The sequence below is a fragment of the Danio rerio genome, chromosome 7 (genome assembly GCF_052040795.2).
Source record: "Danio rerio strain M-AB ecotype USA chromosome 7, GRCz13ab, whole genome shotgun sequence".
NCBI classification, from domain to species: domain Eukaryota; kingdom Metazoa; phylum Chordata; class Actinopteri; order Cypriniformes; family Danionidae; genus Danio; species Danio rerio.
This window is the reverse complement of record NC_141027.1, coordinates 46,787,187-46,807,500: the sequence shown is the minus strand read 5'-3', so window position 1 is coordinate 46,807,500 and position 20,314 is coordinate 46,787,187. Positions and strand designations below refer to the sequence as shown.

Below are 20,314 nucleotides of genomic sequence, written 5' to 3'. Positions count from 1 at the left end.
AACACTCCTTGGTGGTGTTGTCAAGACTTTCAGAAAGAAAAAAAATAGTGTGAGACTGATGACGGCTGCCAGATGAGAGAATAACGCCAAATTTACTCTCAGCCCCATAGATGCTGCATTAGAAACACCTCAAGTAAGAGGCAATTCATTTTTTGTAATTTGATGCAAAGATGTTATAATACATTCATAAATACATTACATGTTCAAACTTTCAAGGATTTATAATTATGATGACCGTTAAACACCTCATAAAAGGCTTGTGAAAAAGAGTCCATTAAAATGTTTATTTTTATTTTATTTAAATAATTAAATTTTAATAATGTTATGTCGAGGACTACCCAAGCGGCAATCTCCTGCTCTCCCTCGGGAAGCCAATACGCAAGTAACTGAAGCTGCAATTCATTGAAATTTCGCATTGCTCCATATGGAGCAAATTTTTAATTTAGCCCACTATTAGAATGGCCAACTTTACAGCAGAAAAAAAGGGTGTTTAAAGAACAACTTTGGTTCATATAGCTATGACTACCCTTCATGACAATGGGGTGGCACTTGAGTGACAGCTAGGTCTCGCTGGTCACCGTCACTTCACCTCAGCTGACTCCGGCAGATTTGGTACTGAACTCGGGATATACATCGTATTTTTGTTTTATGTGGCTTTACACAGTCAATTGCTTTTTGGAATTATTTCTTACAATTGTCAGGTGATATGGCATGCTGTCTTCACTTTATTGTGCTCACAAACCATTCACGTGGCCTCCGTTTCCCAGGTGAGTGAAATTATATACTTATACCAACTCTATAAATGCATTGGTCTTATTTCAGATTATTTATCATTTATAAATGTTCTTTAGACCTGTAAAGCACTCCAGAATCTGACAGATTGATTAGCTGAAGGCTCTAGAACAGTCTAGAAATATTGTCATACAAAATCATATAATTAGCTTTTTTCTCCTGTAGAAAAACGTCACAAGAACAATGCTTAGTGGCTCAATGTGGTACAACAGTGTTTTTAAAAGTCTAAACACTTTATGGATATAGTGTACAACCAAGCACATGTGGTCAGAAGACAAACGAGTCACAGGTAATGAAGTATCAAGCGTTCTCGCAAAGTAAAGTCTGTCTAAGCAAGGTCCAAGCTAAATGCCAGCAGGTGTCTGTAGCTCCGCTCACTCTCATCCTCTTTGCCCTTGTTTGGTATCCCGCCGTGAGTGCGAAGACGCGCCTACTTGTAGCTTCTTTTGCAATGTTCAGAAACCTATGGGTGACGTCACGGATACTACGTCCATATATTTTACAGTCTATGGGACTACCACAACTGAAAATCAAAGGATTTTTAAAACTTAAATTTATCATTTAATAAGTCATTTTACATATCACTTTTCTCACTTATAAAATAGACTATTAGCAACACTGTCATCTGGTATCCATTATATTAACAGAAATATTACTAGTAAAAAAACATTTATTCCAGGATTTTAAGAAAACCGCCTAAAAGCAGAAAGATGTGTTTTGTAGCGAAAGGCTGAAAAACACAATGTTCTCTTAACTAGAATGTTGTTGGGCGTAATATTATGACACATCTAAAGTGGATTGTCATATTTGTTTTTTATTTTTAATCTAAATGACTTAATTTATTTTTGTTGATCAATGGCATGGTTTTGTTTGCTGATTTTTATCTAGCAAGATCTAGCAACAAATGAAATAAAGCTTTTCCACAGTGCTTATCTTGAACTGAACATAAGAAGACATCCATGAAATAGGTTTAAATTAGGGGTGTAACGAATCACAATCACCAATAACAATCATAACACCACGGTTTGGAACACATGTGGCCAGCAGATTAATACATTTTTTTTAATGGTAGATTAATCCTGAATTTGTAACGATTGAAGATAGATCACGTCTTAGATCATTCAAATCACATGTATGAAAGCATTTAGGCTTTCCTGTTAAATATAATGATGAAAGAAGAAGTTGTGGCAGGTTATTTGGGATATGGTGGGTGTCATTAAAGGTGTTTTCTGTCACTACCCGTTTAGCCTACATTAATGCATTTAGTGTAAGCTGCACAATTAATTATTAAAAGATTGGGATCTTGGGGATTGGGAACACCCAGGCAACAGTCAAATAAAAAACAGAAAATACTGGGATTACAGTTTATATTGTAGATAAAATCACTGATGTTTATGGTAAAAATGTAAATCACTGTCATGAACGTTGTAGGCAGCAATTTCATTATTTAACCTATAGGAGGCCATCAAAAATATGCCACTGAGTAATTCTTCAAAAATGACACATCTAGCAAAGACAAATGAAGTTTGAGTGAATAACCTAATCATTTATTGAAAATAAGATTTTTTCTGATTACTTCTTTATTTTATTTAATAAATTACAGGTTCTAATTTCTGTTTGTTAAAACCAAGAGTCTTTCAGTACTGTTTTTGTAATAAATGGAAAGCAAAATGACATTTGTCTCCTCCCCTTTTTGGCTGATCCAAAAAATGGTCCGATCCATGACTATGCAACCATAATAAGTGCGTTCGACTTCATGCATTGCTACACAGAACTTAGTATTAAAGCGGTGCCTTTCGGTTAGAAATTTTGTCTGACATTCACGTGGCATCAAAGTACTTCTACAGTGCTCCGAGATCAGTCAGCAAACTCAGCCAGTGCGGTGTATGAAGAGCAACTGCAGGAGCTGCGACAATGACACCGATATTACATGATTGGCTGAATTCACTGCATGACAACAACCACGTGTTTCGGGTTTATTACTGGAAAAATTCTCACAAATTTTAAAACAAACAATTAATTTTCATACCATCTCTCCCTTGTATATATCATGCTTATAAAAAAAAAAACACAAATATTTTACTGCAGTATCACCTTTTGTTGAATAATTTGTTTCTAAAGGCTGGATTGTTTGCACAGGTTTACTTTTGACCTTATTTATTCAGACTATTTACTGCAATCAGCTCCATGAATGATTTAAATGATTTATTTTAGTGAATAACCTAAATATTAACTCAAATAAGTCTCACAGACTTGTAATAAAAGGTTTATTTTATTTTGATGGTCCATTTGAGTATAAGAAACTTTGCAAACACATTTCAACTTACACTAACCCTAACCCTAACCTAACAGTCTACTTACAAACTAATGAGAATTAGTTAGCAGGTAGATGCAATGTAACCAGGCTATTTATGCACAAATTTTAAAAGTCACATTGATGTATCTAGCTCTTTCTGGGAAATTTTATTTAATTCATAATTCACTTATTGTTTAAAAATAAACTTATTTGTAGAGACTCTTTTCTGTTTTATTTGCACTGTAAATCTTTTGTTGTGATAAATAAATAAATAATGATAACGCCATGTGATTGGTTATCATGACAGCCACAACTTTGAGCCACGAAGTGCTTATCTGGCTTGACGGCTCCATTTTTAACTCTGCCCCCACCTCCGCTCCACTAATGTCATTGATCACCGGCTGCAGCTGTGTTTTAAAATCGAACACACCTATTGTGATCCGAACCATGAGATTTGTGATCCATTACACCTCTAGTTTAAATATGTCAAAACATTAAGATTTTTATAAATGCAACAATCAGATTATTGGCTGCAGTATGCACATGCTCACTCATTTCATTTAAACGTCACACACATTACACAACATAAATACCTTTTAGTTTGTCCTCTTTTGTAATGAGTTTGAAGATGTGCTTCAGTTCCTGTACAAGAATGCCAGTTAGACCCACATACGAAGGGCATTTCGATCTGACAACTAGAAGGCAGAAAAATGAGAGTGAAATCATGAGGTTCTCCATACACCCAAAATATCCCCCTTACATGGAAATTCTGGAAATACAGCAGCTGAACTACAAAATGTGCCTTTGTGGGTTGACATTTCCAAATGTGCATGACGGCGTACCCGTTAATATAGCACCATGGAAATCAGCTTTCAAGAGCTTCTGCTGGATCACCTGCGGGTTGCTGTATTCAGAAGACACAAGCAAGCAGCACATTCAGGGAGTGTAAGCAAGACTTGAAATGAAATATCCACAAGCCTAAAACTCTGAAGAGCATCTTCCTTATACCTTCCTGGTTTCAATCCATTGCACAGATCCTCAATATAGCTTTTCCACAGCTCATGCAGAGGTAAGAAGAGTTCATATCTACAATCAGAATCATACAATAAGCAGAACTTTCAAACACAATACATTTCTATAAGTGTAAGAATCAAGCTATAATGAAACCTCCAACACCCACTTTTGATGTTCAGGCTTAAGCTGGAATATTTGCAGCCGTCGTCTTTCTTTGGCATTCAGTCCCTTGGCTTTTACCTTCTTCACCTTTTTCTTTGGTCTTTTATATTCCAGGACTACTGCCTTGCGTGCCATCATATCCTCGATAGCTGCATCTTTCATATGGGGAATGCTATTCTTGACGAATGCTTTGGTGAAAGCCTCTGCATCTGTGCCATGTTGAGACTGTGAAAAGCCACATTCCACTGGTTTGCAAAATTTCTGTACATCATACAGTGTGAATTTATCAGCATTAGTCAGTCCCTCCGGGATGTTGTAATACTGCGACTGATAACAGATTTAACACAATTAATTTAACACAAAATCAAGCAAAAATTCAAAGGAGCTTGCAAAATTAAAAAGAAAAGCAGCAGCACTGCATATTTTGGACAGCCTTTAAACAAGAGAGAGGAAGTTCTAATTCTTTATTACTACAGTTCTTTATTACTACGGCCTCAAGTGCGTAATATACCTAGAAAGAGCTTGATTAGCTGGTTCATGCGTGTTTAATTGGGGTTAGAACAAAAATATGCAGAAAACTGGCCCTCCAGAACTGAATTTGGACACCCCTGGCCTACAGTATATGTAAAATACTGAGAATGAGTAAAGGGGGTCACTCACCAGAAATTCAGGGCGGATGGCATGCATGAAAGTCGACTTTAAGTCGAAAAATTTTTAACTAAACACCCAAAGAGACATGAAACTAGAGAAAATGTGGAAAGTGTGGTGATGCAATGATGTTTATTAAATTATGTGCTATAAAACGAAAAGAAGAAAAAAAACGGGATCATGAAAGGAACATTCAGAAAAGCAACTCATATAAACACCATCATATTATTATTTTTTTCAGATTAGGGGAGTTCATTTGATTACTGATATACATGCTAACGTAGTCTATGCTTCCTTTATATAAAGAGCCAAATCTGAGGTCAAAAATATACAAATTTAAATAAAAATAGAAATATTTTAAGTGGTAGTTGTTTATTTCATAAGTAATACAACACATCTTTATAGTAGGCTAAATAAAAAAGAAAAATGAAGAAACTTAAACCTCAAGAGACATACTAAATATAAAAGTTATATATGCCAAGTAACACTGTACATTATTTTTATTAAATGCATAACTGACACACTTCTTTACAGCATAATGTGTGCAATAACAGATGGTTAATAAATAAAGCTGATTAAATGCGGTGTCTAACTGCGAGTAAACTGGTAAATGATGGTTAACAATACTGAACATAAATCACCTCAACTCCCAAAAGATGACTTTGATCTGAGGGGATTTCTGACTGCAGCACACCTGTGAAAAATATAACGTTAGCATACATAAAATTACGACAGACCACCCTCTTGTAATGAGTAACGTTAGAATAAAATTTCACAGAAAAACAGTATCGATAAACTACAAAACAAACACATTCAGCAACCCAACATTAAAATGATCATGACAAAAGTAAAACCAATTTAACACTAACGTTCCATAGCTCAAAAGCTGAAGACACCGGAATTAAAACACTCCCGCTGTAGAAAAAACGTGCTGCCAAAATAGATGAGCTGATCTTCTTCTTCTTCGTGTTTTACCGGCAGCTTTCATGTTGCACTACTGCCATCTTCTGTTTTTTATATGTCATAACACCTTTGCTTTAAAATTCTTTAAAGGGGATGCAATATTATTTCATTCATGATCCAGTGTGGAGCACAGTCTATGGTTGAGCATTGGTCAAGTTTAAAATATATGTATATACACAGAGCGTTTCCACATTAGTCTCCATGGAAAAACCAACGTTTTGCTCATTGGTATCCCAGCATATTTTTTTAATTACACAATAGGCTATCTTATATAATTATATCAATATCATTATTTATGTAAACAAATAAAGTACAAAACATTTAATAAACATTGTATATCTAATAATAGGCTATTGCATGACTAACATACTTAAAAAACTTAAATGTTAAAATACAATAAAAATAACATAGCCTACATACAAATATTGATTAAGTTCATGTCTGCAATAACAAAACATACTTATAACAGTGTGTATAAAAACTATAAATAATTATTAAATTTTATATATATATATATATATATATATATATATATATATATATATATATATATATATATATATATATATATATATATATATATATATATATATATATATATATAAAATATCATAAATGATTAAACCCAGAGAAAGATCCCTCTTTTAACTGAATATTTTCTAGGATGCTATTATATTTGTGCATATAAATTACTCACCAAAGCCATACCTGGAGCTAACGTTGCAAAATAATTTAAAAGAAGCTCCAAAAATTATTACACCCAAATAAAAATGTTAGGTAAAATATTAAATGCATTTTTAATAAAGAGGGAAAATCAGGAGAAACAAAAAAATATATATTTACATTTGAGTTAAAATTGTATTTAGTAAATTTAGTTTTTGCAATATTGTTGGAGTTGGAGGTTTCATGGCTAGATTTGACCAGCCTGGCTGGTAAGCTGGATTGTGTCCAAAAAAAAGTAAAACCTGAGCTGCCCAACTCAGTCGGTTTAATGTTTGAGCATGTTGGATGATTCAGCATGGCCGTCGACTGAAGAGAGTGCTCTGACTGGGGCTCTAGAATGTGAAGTAGCAAGTAAACAAATCAAGCCAAGAAGAAACACAAAGAGGTCAGCTTTAATTGCACTATGTTTCTAATTTTTTTTTTTTTTTTTTTTTTTTGCAAACAATATAAATAATTGGATTATCAGACATATTTACAGGAGCTGATCCCTCAGTGGTGAGTGACTATTACTGTGATGGTACTAAATACTGTGCTATGGAAGTTCTGGGTTTGCTGTTCAGAAACAGGAAACCGATACTGCTGACTGTGGTGTTTGGTGTGTTCATGGGCAGCTTTTTGATCCAAATGGAGCAATGCATGAGCTGACAAAAGGTGAGAACACAGTTGAGTTTTGTCTGTGCTGTTTGTCTTTAGTCATTTTGTGTTGTTGGGGATGCTTTTATACACTTGGGGGTGATTTTGAGTCTTAATTTGATCACAACTTTTTCTGTGTTTCTGCTAGCAGAATGATTTTTTGTGTCAAATCTTATTCTGACACATTTTGAGAAACTGAACTTTAAAAAAAACTCAATGTTACACTGGGCAAATTTCATCAGCCTTGTCTGGTTTCTTTTGCTGACTTCTTCTGACTAATGATGTCTGAGCCACCTCTTGGCTGTCTTTATGAACCACTTTGTTCTTTAGACCAAGAAACCTAATGGCACACAAAGAACACAATATTAAACCAATCATGTCATTTCACAGTTAATCTGGAAGATTTATCATTTAACTCACTTACATGAACTATTTTTGTTTTAAAATTGGTCTCCCATTACGTTGCTCCAAAGACAGTTACACAGGTTTGGAACATGATGGTCAGTAAATGATGACAGACTTGTATTTTTGGGTGAACTATCCTTCAAGTTAAAGGCCTATCAACTCCTCTTTCTAGTGCTCTTAATAACAACCTCCTCGCATTTCTTAGGAGAGTAGTCTAAAAATCTTTTTTTGGACCCCCTTTTATTTTTGAAACAACAACATCATCATCTTTATTTTGGAGACAATGCTAAAGGGTTGATTTCTCTTTCTATAAATGATAACATACAATATTCAACATTTGACAACATGCGATTCAGCAGTGTAGTGTCTGGACTAGCTGAGTACCTCAAGCAGCCAGCAAAATGCTCATAATTATGACGCACTGGATACTGTACTGTAGGACCTTTGTGTGAAGTGTCAAAGTTCATTCCTCAAGCAACTCCACACACATTCCTGGAGGGACCTGGCATACTTGCACTCTTGACTTAAGCTGATCCCAAATGTGTTTAAGTCAGGTGACTGGGCGTAACAAGGTTTAGAGGTAAAGCAGCAGCTGTGCATTGCTGGATGTTTTGGTGATCGTGTGTGCTGCTGATATTCGGCTCTTGGGTTCATTTGGATGTTGAAATGCGGTTAGCAAGGCTCTGTAGGCGTTTCTAGCGTGTTGCTGGTCTCCTCAGAGTGGTTTTTGGCACATTAGGGGTTGTTATAGGGTTGTTAGATTTGGCTGTTGTGTTAGGGTAGGTTAGGGTCCCTCACATGGTTTGCAACTTGACGTGCTGTGAGGGCTTGTGTGCATCAGTGATGCTGAGAGCTACGCCACTGGTACTTCACAGCTACCGGTAGGGTCACCCATAGTGGACAGGTCTCAGCTGAGATGCCCGACCAAGACAAACCACCCAATTTTGGACAGCAGAAGATTGGCCTGATGCTCCAGACAGAAGATGTCACTCGAATGACCAGAAGAAACTTTAAAATTACTGCTCATGTGGAGTTACAGAGGGACCAATTCAAGCTACTGTTAACTCTTCTCTAGAATATATATAACACACACACACAAACACACACATGTTTGTTTTTGTGAAAAGTGGGGACATTACATAGGTTTCCATTCATTTTATACTGTCCAAACTGTATATTGTATTGCCCTCACCCCACCCCACCCCTAAACCCAACCATCACAGGAGACTGTGTGCAGCTTTACTCTCTGATTAAACTCATTCAGTGTGATTTATAAGCATTTTGAGAAATGAGGACGTCACCAATGTCCTCATATTTCACCTCCTTTTTGTAATACCTGTGTCATACCCATGTCATTATACAGATTTGTGTCCTGATATGTCACAAAAACACGTACACACACACACACACACACAAACACACACACACACACACACACACACACACACACACACACACACACACACACACACACACACACACACACACACACACACACACACGAAAAAAATAGAATAAATCTTGCAGACATTATCATACATTTATTTTTTCTTTATCAAGCTAGAAACAATAGCAACAAAAACACACAATGGAAACATGACAACATACTCTAGGTGTGTATTTGCTTTATTACAGGCTGTGGTAAACTGATTGGCAATTCAATTATTGGCCACCACTGCAGTAACAGTGGTCCACACAGTGGCCATTAGCTAGCTTGAGTCGTTGTTTGTTTATTTAAAGTTGATTTATTATTTCAAAATAGGAATTAAATGCATAATTAGAAACATATCTTGGCTTTGTGAAATTAAGCTGCATTATTCACCCCTGTAGAAAACACTTTGCAGAACATAAATGCTAAATCATTCTCACCTTGTAGCTGGCGCACACAGATCAGTAATGATGACCAGTGCAATGTGAATTGTGAATCTACACTTTTGATTAAATTAAGGGAAGTAGACTGAATAAAACCCATCAATAAAAAAATACGTTTTGATGATTAATAACTGCAAATGAGCAGAGGTCAAAATAAACCCATACTCATAAATAAATAAAAAAAAATTCAATAAATTACACAAACTTTCACATTACTTTCCTTAAATAGTATCTAAGTAACACATTTAGCTACTTTTTAAGTGACTTTAGATTGTAATGTAAAACTTTTCCCTCAACAGGAAGAAGTTCCTCTGACAGGAAGTGGAGAGCAGTACTTTGGCATGCCCTGCTGCTACTGAGCTTCTAGAGCACCTGCAGTCCAGATACTGCACAGGTGTCAAACTCAGTTCCAAAAGGGCTGCAGCTCTGCACAGTTTAGTTCCAACCCTAATTAAACACACCTGATCAAACTAATTGAGTCCTTCAGGCTTGTTTGAAATCTACAGGTAAGTGTGTTGGAGCAGGGTTAGAACTAAACTGTTCAGGGCTTCGGCCTTCCAGGAATTGAGTTTGACACCCCTGCTGGATCTCTGCTTACCTGCACTCAACTCAATTCTGATGCAGCACCAGGTGGGTCCTCATTCACTGTCACTCTGTGCTTTTGACAAATAAAAGCTTTTTGTTCCCTTTAAATGAAGCCTGTTTCGCACACTACATGGCATTCATTGTAATATGAAGTCAAAGTTATTAGCCCACTTGTAAAATTGTTGTCTCTTTCAAATTTGTCCCAAAGGATGTTGAACAGAAGAAGGAATTTTTCAAAGTATTTCCTATAGTATAGTTTCTTCTGTGTAAAGTCTTATTTATTTATTTTTTTGACTAGATTAAAAGCAGAGTTTATTCCGTATAAAACTAATAGTCCTCATTTCAATACTTGAGTCATTACACGCAAAAATGTTGAACTAGTTGTCAAAATCTGTCAAGCTAATTTTATCAAAAAAACTTTGGATCTTTTTTTTTCCTGAAAATGTCTCCTGAAATGAACAATTTCATGAAGGATTTACAGATTTGTGTATTTTGTAGGTTCAGTTCCATTATGTACTGCAATATTGTTTACAGTTGTGCACAGCTCTACCCAAAGGGCGTTTATGTTTTTTTGTAAATAAGGGTGTATTTATTCTTTTGCACAATATAATTTGAATAAATTAGAATTGCAAAAAGCAAATGCAGTAAAAATGTAAAACATACATATTTAGTGTCTTGTACTCAGATACCTCACTAAATGCAGAGATGTCTAACTTTACTGCAGTTTTCAAATGGCTGTGCAAATACTATTGCTGTCTGAGCATTTTCAGAAAGTGTCACAAAAATCTGATTTTTTTTGCATTGGAAAAAATGTACAGAGTAAACTGTCATAATGAAACCATGACAAAGCCATCTTGTTCATAAACAATGGCGTCAGGACTTTTTATCTAGATGACACTGACACTTTCATTGACATCAATACTTGCTTTTGTGGAATGAGCTATCCATTTTGAGCAAGTGACACGCTTTAGCAGGTTATCAACGAGGTTTTGCTGTTTGTGCTAACTGTTTTGAGAAATGCTTTAACTGTTGTGCAAATGTAAATAGTGTTGTGAGAAATGCACCAAAGTGACTGAGAAAAACTGTAAAAGATGATGGTCCAGGATCAACATTAGTGAATTTACACTGTATTTAAAAGATGATGGTCCAGGATCAACATTAGTGAATTTACACTGTATTTAAAAGATGATGGTCCAGGATCAACATTAGTGAAGTTACATTGTATTTTAATGATGATGGTCCAGGATCAACATTAGTGAATTTACACTTTATTTTAAAGATGATGGTCCAGGATCAACATTAGTAAATTTACACTGTATTTAAACAATGATGGTCCAGGATCAACACTGGTGAAGTTACATTGTATTTCAATGATGATGGTCCTGGATCAACATTAGGGAATTTACACTGTATTTTAAAGATGATGGTCCAGGATCAACATTAGGGACTTTACACTGTATTTTAAAGACGATGGTCAAGGATCAACATTACTGAATTTACTCTGTATTGGTATTATTTAATTCTGGGAAGTTTTTGAGTTTAATTTTGTTTGATACAGAGATAGGGAACAGATCTTCAAAGGTGATTGAGGTGAGATTCGAACTTGGGTTGCTATGAATACTACAGTGTCAAGTGTCCATGCACTAACCACTACACCACAGACACCTAATAATCAAATAGTATTGAAATGATAGTGATGGTCCAGGATCAACATTAATGAATTTACACTGTATTTTAAAGATGATGGTCCAGGATCAACATTAATGAATTTACACTGTATTTTAAAGATGATGGTCCAGGTTCAACATTAGTGAATTTACACTGTATTGGTATAAATTTAATTCTGGGAAGTTTTTGAGTTTAATTTTGTATGATACAGAGATAGAGAACAGATCTTCAAAGTGGATTGAGGTGAGATTCAAACTTGGGTTGCTATGAATACTTCAGTGCCAAGTGTCAACGCACTAACCACTACACCACAGGCACCTACTAATAACACAGTATTGAAATGATAGTGATGGTTCAGGATCAACATTAGTGAATTTACACTGTATTTAAAAGATGATGTTCCAGGATCAACATTATTGATTTTACACTGTATTTTAATGATGATTGTCCAGGATCAACATTAGTGAATTTATACTGTATTTAAAAGATGATGGTCCAGGATCAACATTAGTGAATTTACAGTGTATTTTATTGATGATGGTCCCGGATCAACATTAGTGAATTTACACTGTAGCTGCCGTCAGAAGCAATGCTTATATATTACACTCTATAAACATAAACTTTACATTAAAAGGTCAATAAATAGTTAAAATGTTCAAATTAATCATTAGAATAAATAAGTAATGTACATTTGTTGTTAATGCATGTTAATTCATTTAAAGTTATTTAACTAAAACTATAAGGGGGAGGGGGGAACCTTTTCTTGTTATGTTTAGCTTGGGAATTATTTCATTGTTGCAATGAAGATATTCTTCCGATCCACTACAAGTAGTTCAGCCACAAAGTGCTGCACTGTTAACCCTTACTGTAGATTATGAAGTAAATAACTGTAAAATAGCCAGTGTTAAGCTGTAATGAAAAGAAACAGTATTTTACTGTAAAAGGAGCAGGATTTGTATGAAATTCTGTAGTGCAAAGAATAAATTACAGTAATTTACTCTATGTACCATTACAGATATTTACTGTGATAATAAATGGTAAATTACTGTTCAACCATTACTGCCCTATCTACTCTGATGCTTTATGTTGCTATTTTATATTTATTTTATCTCTGTGTTTTCTTTGGTTCCTTTTATGTTTTTAACATTGAGTATCAAGAGTCAACCAATGCCACAGAGCTTAATAAAAGGTAAGTGTAAGATATGGACGAAATGCATTTAAAGGCAAAAATATTCATACAGAGCAAAGAAATTGTCACAATAATTTTTATAACTTTGTTTACTTTTTCTATAATTAATCTAATTTAATTGCCTAGTTTGACCTATAGTTAAGATTTTAAATTGCACTTTCAACTGAATATTAGTATTTTGCTAAATAACTAGTAAAAATGTGTTATTTAAAAAAAAAAAAAAAATATATATATATATATATATATATATATATATATATATATATATATATATATATATATATATATATATATATCTTAAACAACACGCACATACATTTTTGCAGGGACTCAATGAATTTGTCTGGAAAACTGGCAAGTAAAAGTGCCATTAACAGTATAAAGGCTTTCCTAAATAAATGTATAAATCATGATATTTGTTGTGTTTTTTATTATTACTACAGATTTGGAACGACATGAGAATCAGATTATTTATTTATTTATTTTTTTTCTATGGATGAAGTTTATATTATAGTATATTTTTATTGTTTTTATTAAACGATATGTGCATAACTGTGATAAATGTAGGCAGTTGCTTTGAAAATATGCTATGTACTAGGGGTGTCAAACTCCTGGAAGGCCACAGCCTAGAATTTAGTTCCAGCCCTGCTTCAACACACTACCTTTAGATTTAGTTTGATCAGGTGTGTTTAATTAGTATAACTGCACTGTTACTCTGTAGATTGTGCAGTAAATAACTGTAAAAAACAATGATTTAGGCATCACCACACACTCCCACAGGCTGTCCGTCTTATTCTAAACACAAAGGTGTTAGAAAGAGTTTTCAGAAAATGCTGGCCCTTTAAGAGAGCCAGGTGTTTGATTTGTTTACTGCTGAGTGTGCTCTATTCTCTGTCTATCAATTCAGATGTTGAGTCTGATATGTTTTAGGCTTTAAATAAGAATCTAAAATGAGTAAGTAAAATGTGTTCAAATGTTTTTGAGGGTTTATAAAATAAGGCTGTGTTTTAGGTTATATTGTTGTTATCTTGAACTGTGTACTTGAAAGCTACATTGTTGTTATCTTGAACTGTGTACTTGAAAGCTACATTGTTGTTATCTTGAACTGTGTACTTGAAAGCTACATTGTTAGCTAGTTAGCCTCTCCTCATATAACTTCTTACATTACTTTTGTTTAAGTATATGTATTTATTGGATATTGCATACTGCCATAATGTACAGATGCTAACAGTTGTATGTATCTTTCTGGCAACTAAGCCAAAATTAAATTCCATCATCTCAGTAAGGTAACATGTGCACATCATCACAGGGAATCACAAAACATGATACACATAACCATCCACACACAAAAGCTCCCCTGTCCGGTCCCAGGTTGTGAGTTTGTTACTAAGTATTTTTCAGAGCTGTGTTTCCATCTATGAATTTATATTAGAAACAATAAAAAAGTTTGTTGTCATGAGATAATTATAACAATAAAAGATTGGATCCTTTGGTTTTTCGGTGTTGCCAACTTTATTTTTGTTTTCTATAATTATTTTAAACTTTTTGAGAATTGACAGAGCTTTTAATTATTTAAAACTTTAAAATTTAAAATAATTATTTTGTGTTTTTTGCTGTTCAGTTTTTTTTTTTTTTGCATGGTCAGCATTGAGGAGAGAGTAACACATTTCACTGCAGCACTTTGTGTGTGTGTGTGTGTGTGTGTGTGTGTGTGTGTGTGTGTGTGTGTGTGTGTGTGTGTGTGTGTGTGTGTTTATTGGATATGTGATTGTGATAAATGTTAGCAGTTGCTTTAAAAGTATGCTATATACCAGGGGTGCTTAATCCTGTTCCTGGAGATCTACCTTCCTGCAGATTTCAGTTGCTATCCATATCAAACACACCTAAACCAATTAATTAGGACCTGAACACCACGTTATAATTACAGGCAGGTGTGTTTGATATAGGTAGCAACTGAAATCTGCAGGAACGTAGCTCTCCAGGAACAGGATTAAGCACCCCTGCTGTATACCATGGGGGTCAAACTTCAAGTTACTGGAGAACTGCAGGGCAGCAGAGTTTAGTTCCCACCCTGTTTCAACATTACCTGTAGATTTCTAACAAGCCTTAATTAGTTTTATCAGGTGTGTTTAATTAGAGTTACAGCTTAAAGTCCCGGTCACATTGCACTTTTCTCCCTTTAGACTTCCATTCATACGCATGTGAATGCTGCAGACCTGGGGCCTCATGTATCAACGCTGCGTACGCACAAAAACTTTGCGTACGCCAGGTTTCACGCTCAGAATCGCTCACGTTTGGATTTACTAACAATGAACTGAACGTGGGAATGTGCGCAGCTTCACGGCAGCTTTCTGGCAGGCGTACCCACATTTTTTGTGCGTGTCTGTTTTATTTCCATTGGCGACTCCTAGAGGCAGTTGTGTTAAATTGCTCTCTACAAAGTGTCTGAGCCTTGCAATGGCAGCTGTATGAGACGGGTTCAGCAGGTATATAAGGTTTCCATACCATACAGTTGACCAGCTAAACATGAAAGCACAATTTGCAGCGGTCACCTGTTTTCCCAATGTAATCTGAGCGATCTACCGCACGCACATTGCTATAAAGACACTATCTGAAGATGAATTTGCATGTGTGAATCAGAAACATTTCCATTCAATATTATTATATCTGTAAAATGTTGCCGTACCCTAAACAGTCTCAGTGGCGCGCTCGTAAGACACATGTGAACATGTTTTGACACGTTCTAGCATGAACTCGGCTCGAATCCAGCGTCTGATGAACTCTTTCTTCTTTTTTCCCCCGCTACATATCAGATTTTGCCTACTATTTATCACGAGAAAGACTAGTAGGAATCATTAATAAGTTTGTGCATCATATTTTATTTGCACATTTATTGAATGGAAATGTTTCTGATTCACGCTTGCAAATTCATCTTCATATAGTGTCTTTATAGCAATGTGCGTGCAGTAGATAGCTCAGATTACATCGGGAAAACAGGCGACCGCTGCAAATTGTGCTTTAATGTTTAGCTGGTCAACTGTATGGTATGGAAATCTTACATACCTATCTGAAGATGAATTTGCATGCGTGAATCAGAAACATTTCCATTCAATAAATGTGCAAATAAAATATGATGCTTATTGATATGAACTTATTAATGATTCCTACTTGTCTTTCTCGTGATAAATAGTTGACAAAATCTGATATGTAGCAGGGGAAAAAACAAGAAAGAGTTCATCAGACGCTGGATTCGAGCCGAGTTCATGCTCGAACGTATCAATTCCTGATCACATGGGTCTTACGAGTAGCGCCACTGAGACTGTTACCCATCCTGCAACATTTTATAGATATAAACCACAATATTTCTTTTTTCAATGCACTCAGTGCGATGTTCAGACCCAACTGTGTTAACCGCATCAGCTAAACTCTCCCGCTCTATTTATTTCTTTTATTGTTAATTCCGGAGAACAAACTTGCAAATAACACCGCTTTTCTCCGGTCTACCTCTGAAAGCATCTCCAATTCACATTCTGTTCAAAGTTTCTCTTTTTGCTTGCTTTTGCCATTGCTTTTTCGTTGGGTTTTGCCATTAGCATAGTCATTAGCATATTCATACGGGGGAGGAGGCAGGGAGGGGTTTTGTGCTCGTGCATGTTGCGCTCAGTTTCACGTTCATTCAGATGTACAAAAGAATATGCGTGAGATTCGGCGTACGCAGTGTTTCATACATCTGAATTTTTTTCTGCGTACGCACATTTACAGCTTTGTGCGTACGCAATGTTTTAGTAAGATTTCCACGCAAGTCTTCGTACATGAGGCCCCTGGGGCCTCATGTATCAACGCTGCGTACGCACAAAAACTTTGCGTACGCCAAGTTTCACGCTCAGAATCGCTCACGTTTGGATTTACTAACAATGAACTGAACGTGGGAATGTGCGCAGGTTCACGGCAGCTTTCTGGCAGGCGTACGCACATTTTTTGTGCGTGTCTGTTTTATTTCCATTGGCGACTCCTAGAGGCAGTTGTGTTAAATTCTTCTCTACAAAGTGTCTGATCCTTGCAATGGCAGCTGTATGAGACGGGTTCATATAGTAGGTATGTAAGATGTCCATACCATACAGTTGACCAGCTAAACATTAAAGCACAATTTGCAGCGGTCGCCTGTTTTCCCAATGTAATCTGAGCGATCTACTGCACGCACATTGCTATAAAGACACTATCTGAAGATGAATTTGCGTGCGTGAATCAGAAACATTTCCGTTCAATAAATGTGCAAATAAAATATGATGCACAAACTTATTGATGATTCCTACTTGTCTTTCTCGTGATAAATAGTGGGCAAAATCTGATATGTAGCGGGGAAAAAAAGAAGAAAGAGTTCATCAGACACTGGATTTGAGCCGAGTTTTTGCTCGAACGTGTCAGTACATGATCACATGCTTCTTATGAGGTGCGCCACTGAGACTGTTAAGCATCCTGCAACATTTTACACATATAAACCACACTATTTCTTTTTTAAATGCACTTAGTGCGATGTTCAGACCCAACTGTGTTAACCGTATCAGCTAAACTCTCCCACTCTATTTTTTCTTTTGTTGTTAATTCCGGAGAACAAACTTGCAAATAACACCGCTTTTCTCCGGTCTACCTCCGAAAGCAGCACCTCCAATTCACATTCTGTTCAAAGTTTCTCTTTTTGCTTGATTTTGCCGTTGCTTTTTCGTTGGGTTTTTTCATTAGCATAGTCATTAGCATATTCATACGGGGGAGGAGGCAGGGAGGGGTTTTGTGCTCGTGCATGTTGCGCTCAGTTTCACGTTCATTCAGATGTACAAAAGAATATGCGTGAGATTCGGCGTACGCAGTGTTTCATACATCTGAATTTTTTTCTGCGTACGCACATTTACAGCTTTTACAACATGTTTTAGTAAGATTTCCACGCAAGTCTTCGTACATGAGGCCCCTGGAATGCAAACTCATGCGAAAAATTTTACAGTTTGCAGCATTGAAGAGTTCAAGCTTGAAGAACTCTGAAATGCGAAATCACATCGTGGGATTGCTTGAGACTAATCAAAGATCAAACCATGACCTCTCTGAACAAAAATTATGGACCAGGGGCCTCATGTACGAAGACTTGCGTGGAAATCTTACTAAAACATTGCGTATGCACATTTACAGCTGTAAATGTGCGTACGCAGAAAAAATTTCAGATGTATGAAACACTGCGTACGCCGAATCTCACGCATATTCTTTTGTACATCCGAATGAACGTGAAACTGAGCGCAACATGCACGAGCGCAAAACCCCTCCCTGCCTCCTCCCCCGTATGAATATGCTAATGACTATGCTAATGGCAAAACCCAACGAAAAAGCAACGGCAAAATCAAACAAAAAGAGAAACTTTGAACAGAATGTGAATTGGAGGTGCTGCTTTCGGAGGTAGAACGGAGAAAAGCGGTGTTATTTGCAAGTTTGTTCTCCGGAATTAACAACAAAAGAGAAAAATAGAGTGGGAGAATTTAGCTGATACGGTTAACACAGTTGGGTCTGAACATCGCACTGAGTGCATTTAAAAAAGAAATAGTGTGATTTATATCTGTAAAATGTTGCAGTACCCTTAGCAGTCTCAGTGGCGCACCTCATAAGAAGCATGTGATCATGTACTGACATGTACGAGCACAAACTCGATTCGAATCCAGCGTCTGATGAACTCTTTCTTCTTTTTTCCCCCGCTACATATCAGATTTTGCCCACTATTTATCACGAGAAAGACAAGTAGGAATCATTAATAAGTTTGTGCATCATATTTTATTTGCACATTTATTGAATGGAAATGTTTCTGATTCACGCATGCAAATTTATCTTCAGATAGTGTCTTTATAGCAATGTGCGTGCAGTAGATCGCTCCCATTACATTGGGAAAACAGGCGACCGCTGCAAATTGTGCTTTAATGTTTAGCTGGTCAACTGTATGGTATGGAAATCTTACATACCTACTATATGAACCCGTCTCATACAGCTGCCATTGCAAGGATCAGACACTTTGTAGAGAAGAATTTAACACAACTGCCTCTAGGAGTCGCCAATGGAAATAAAACAGACACGCACAAAAAATGTGCGTACGCCTGCCAGAAAGCTGCCGTGAAGTTGCGCACATTCCCACGTTCAGTTCATTGTTAGTAAATCCAAACGTGAGCGATTCTGAGCGTGAAACCTGGCGTACGCAAAGTTTTTGTGCGTACGCAGCGTTGATACATGAGGCCCCAGTTGCTTGCTTTTTCAATCTCTAAATATTTTGTTTAATCCCACTCCTTTTCGCAGAGCCATATGACAGAATTTTGCATGCTTAAACGTTAGTTTGACTGCAGCCTTGCTGTGCAGACCTGGGGCTCTCAGTAATATGCAAGATGATATTTATATCTGCTGATTTCTTAATTTTGTTATACATTTTCTGTTTTATATTTGTTTGCTGCCAAAACAATAAAATAAATTTGTCAGAATTTACAACTTAATTAATTTAAAGAATTAATAACAGGTAAGAATACTAATTAATTTTAGTAACACCTTGACATACTATTGTGTATGCAGTATAATGCTGTGAGTTGTAACACTACAGTACAGTAATTAACTGTACACAGTTTCCAGTTAGTTACCACTACTGCTCTATTACAGTAATTAACTGGCAACACTGTTGCCAGCTACTCACTGCAATGGTTCGGTTACAGTAAACAACTGGCAACACTGTTGCCAGCCACTCACTGTAATGGTTCAGTTTCAGTAATTAACTGGCAACACTGTTGCCAGTTACTTACTGTAACCAAACTTTTACAGTGAGTAGCTGGCAACAGTGTTGCCAGTGTTCTACTGTAAAAAAGCCTGGTAAGGTCTAACAGTGTGTGCTAAAATAAGTTTTTAAGGTTTAAGAAGTGCAAAGAAGTTTGTTTAAGAGAAACTGCAACCCTTCAAGTTTATTCCTCTTGAGTTAGAGAGGCCAATGAGGTATGTGTCGTATGGTGTTAACGTATGTGAACATGTATGATTATGTGTCCGTATGTAATGTATAATTAGCCAATTAAGTGTATTTTTTTACATGTTGAATGTGAACTTTATCTTTTGGTTGTATGTATGTTGTTCATTACGTGCAACATCACCTTTAAAGGGTTAATTGAAGTTTATGTATTTCTTTTCGTAGTTCTGACAGCAATATTGGGACATAAAGGAGTGCAAGGCTAGAATGTACAAAACATACTACAGACTCGTGTTCGAATAAATGTCAGTTAAAATCAAGAACGACTTGAGCCTTTGTTTCATCTCGAGGGGAGTAACCAGGGCCGGATTAACCAATGGGCCTTATGGGCACAGGC

The 20,314-nt window shown here is 36.1% G+C and overlaps 1 protein-coding gene and 3 long non-coding RNA genes across 5 annotated transcripts in view; 2 read left to right on the top strand and 2 right to left on the bottom strand.

Annotated features, from left to right (window-relative positions):
* pop4 (POP4 homolog, ribonuclease P/MRP subunit) overlaps positions 1-5,872 on the bottom strand; it is a 7,009-nt gene extending 1,137 nt beyond the window's left edge. The window contains exons 1-6 of one of the 2 annotated variants that reach the window (XM_087259410.1): positions 5,782-5,872; positions 5,401-5,606; positions 4,269-4,509; positions 4,097-4,174; positions 3,931-3,992; positions 3,682-3,783 (exon numbers count right to left, since the gene is read on the bottom strand). In XM_087259410.1, the coding sequence (XP_087115536.1) occupies positions 3,682-3,783; positions 3,931-3,992; positions 4,097-4,174; positions 4,269-4,509; positions 5,401-5,425 (508 nt within the window). In that variant the 5' untranslated portion in view covers positions 5,426-5,606; positions 5,782-5,872. 2 annotated transcript variants of the gene reach the window in all.
* LOC147843159 (uncharacterized) overlaps positions 1-20,314 on the bottom strand; it is a 541,229-nt gene that overhangs the window by 24,686 nt on the left and 496,229 nt on the right. The gene's annotated exons all lie outside the window — the stretch shown is intronic.
* On the top strand, positions 6,886-8,744 carry LOC137490303 (uncharacterized). Its single transcript, XR_015495030.1, has 3 exons — positions 6,886-6,983; positions 7,065-7,093; positions 7,210-8,744. It is a non-coding gene; the product is annotated as an uncharacterized LOC137490303 (long non-coding RNA).
* The window catches only part of LOC147843164 (uncharacterized), a 176,315-nt gene continuing 169,441 nt past the window's right edge, over positions 13,441-20,314 (top strand). The window contains exons 1-2 of the long non-coding RNA XR_015496135.1: positions 13,441-14,008; positions 14,083-14,881. This is a non-coding gene — a long non-coding RNA (uncharacterized LOC147843164). The remainder of the gene's footprint in view (positions 14,009-14,082; positions 14,882-20,314) is intronic.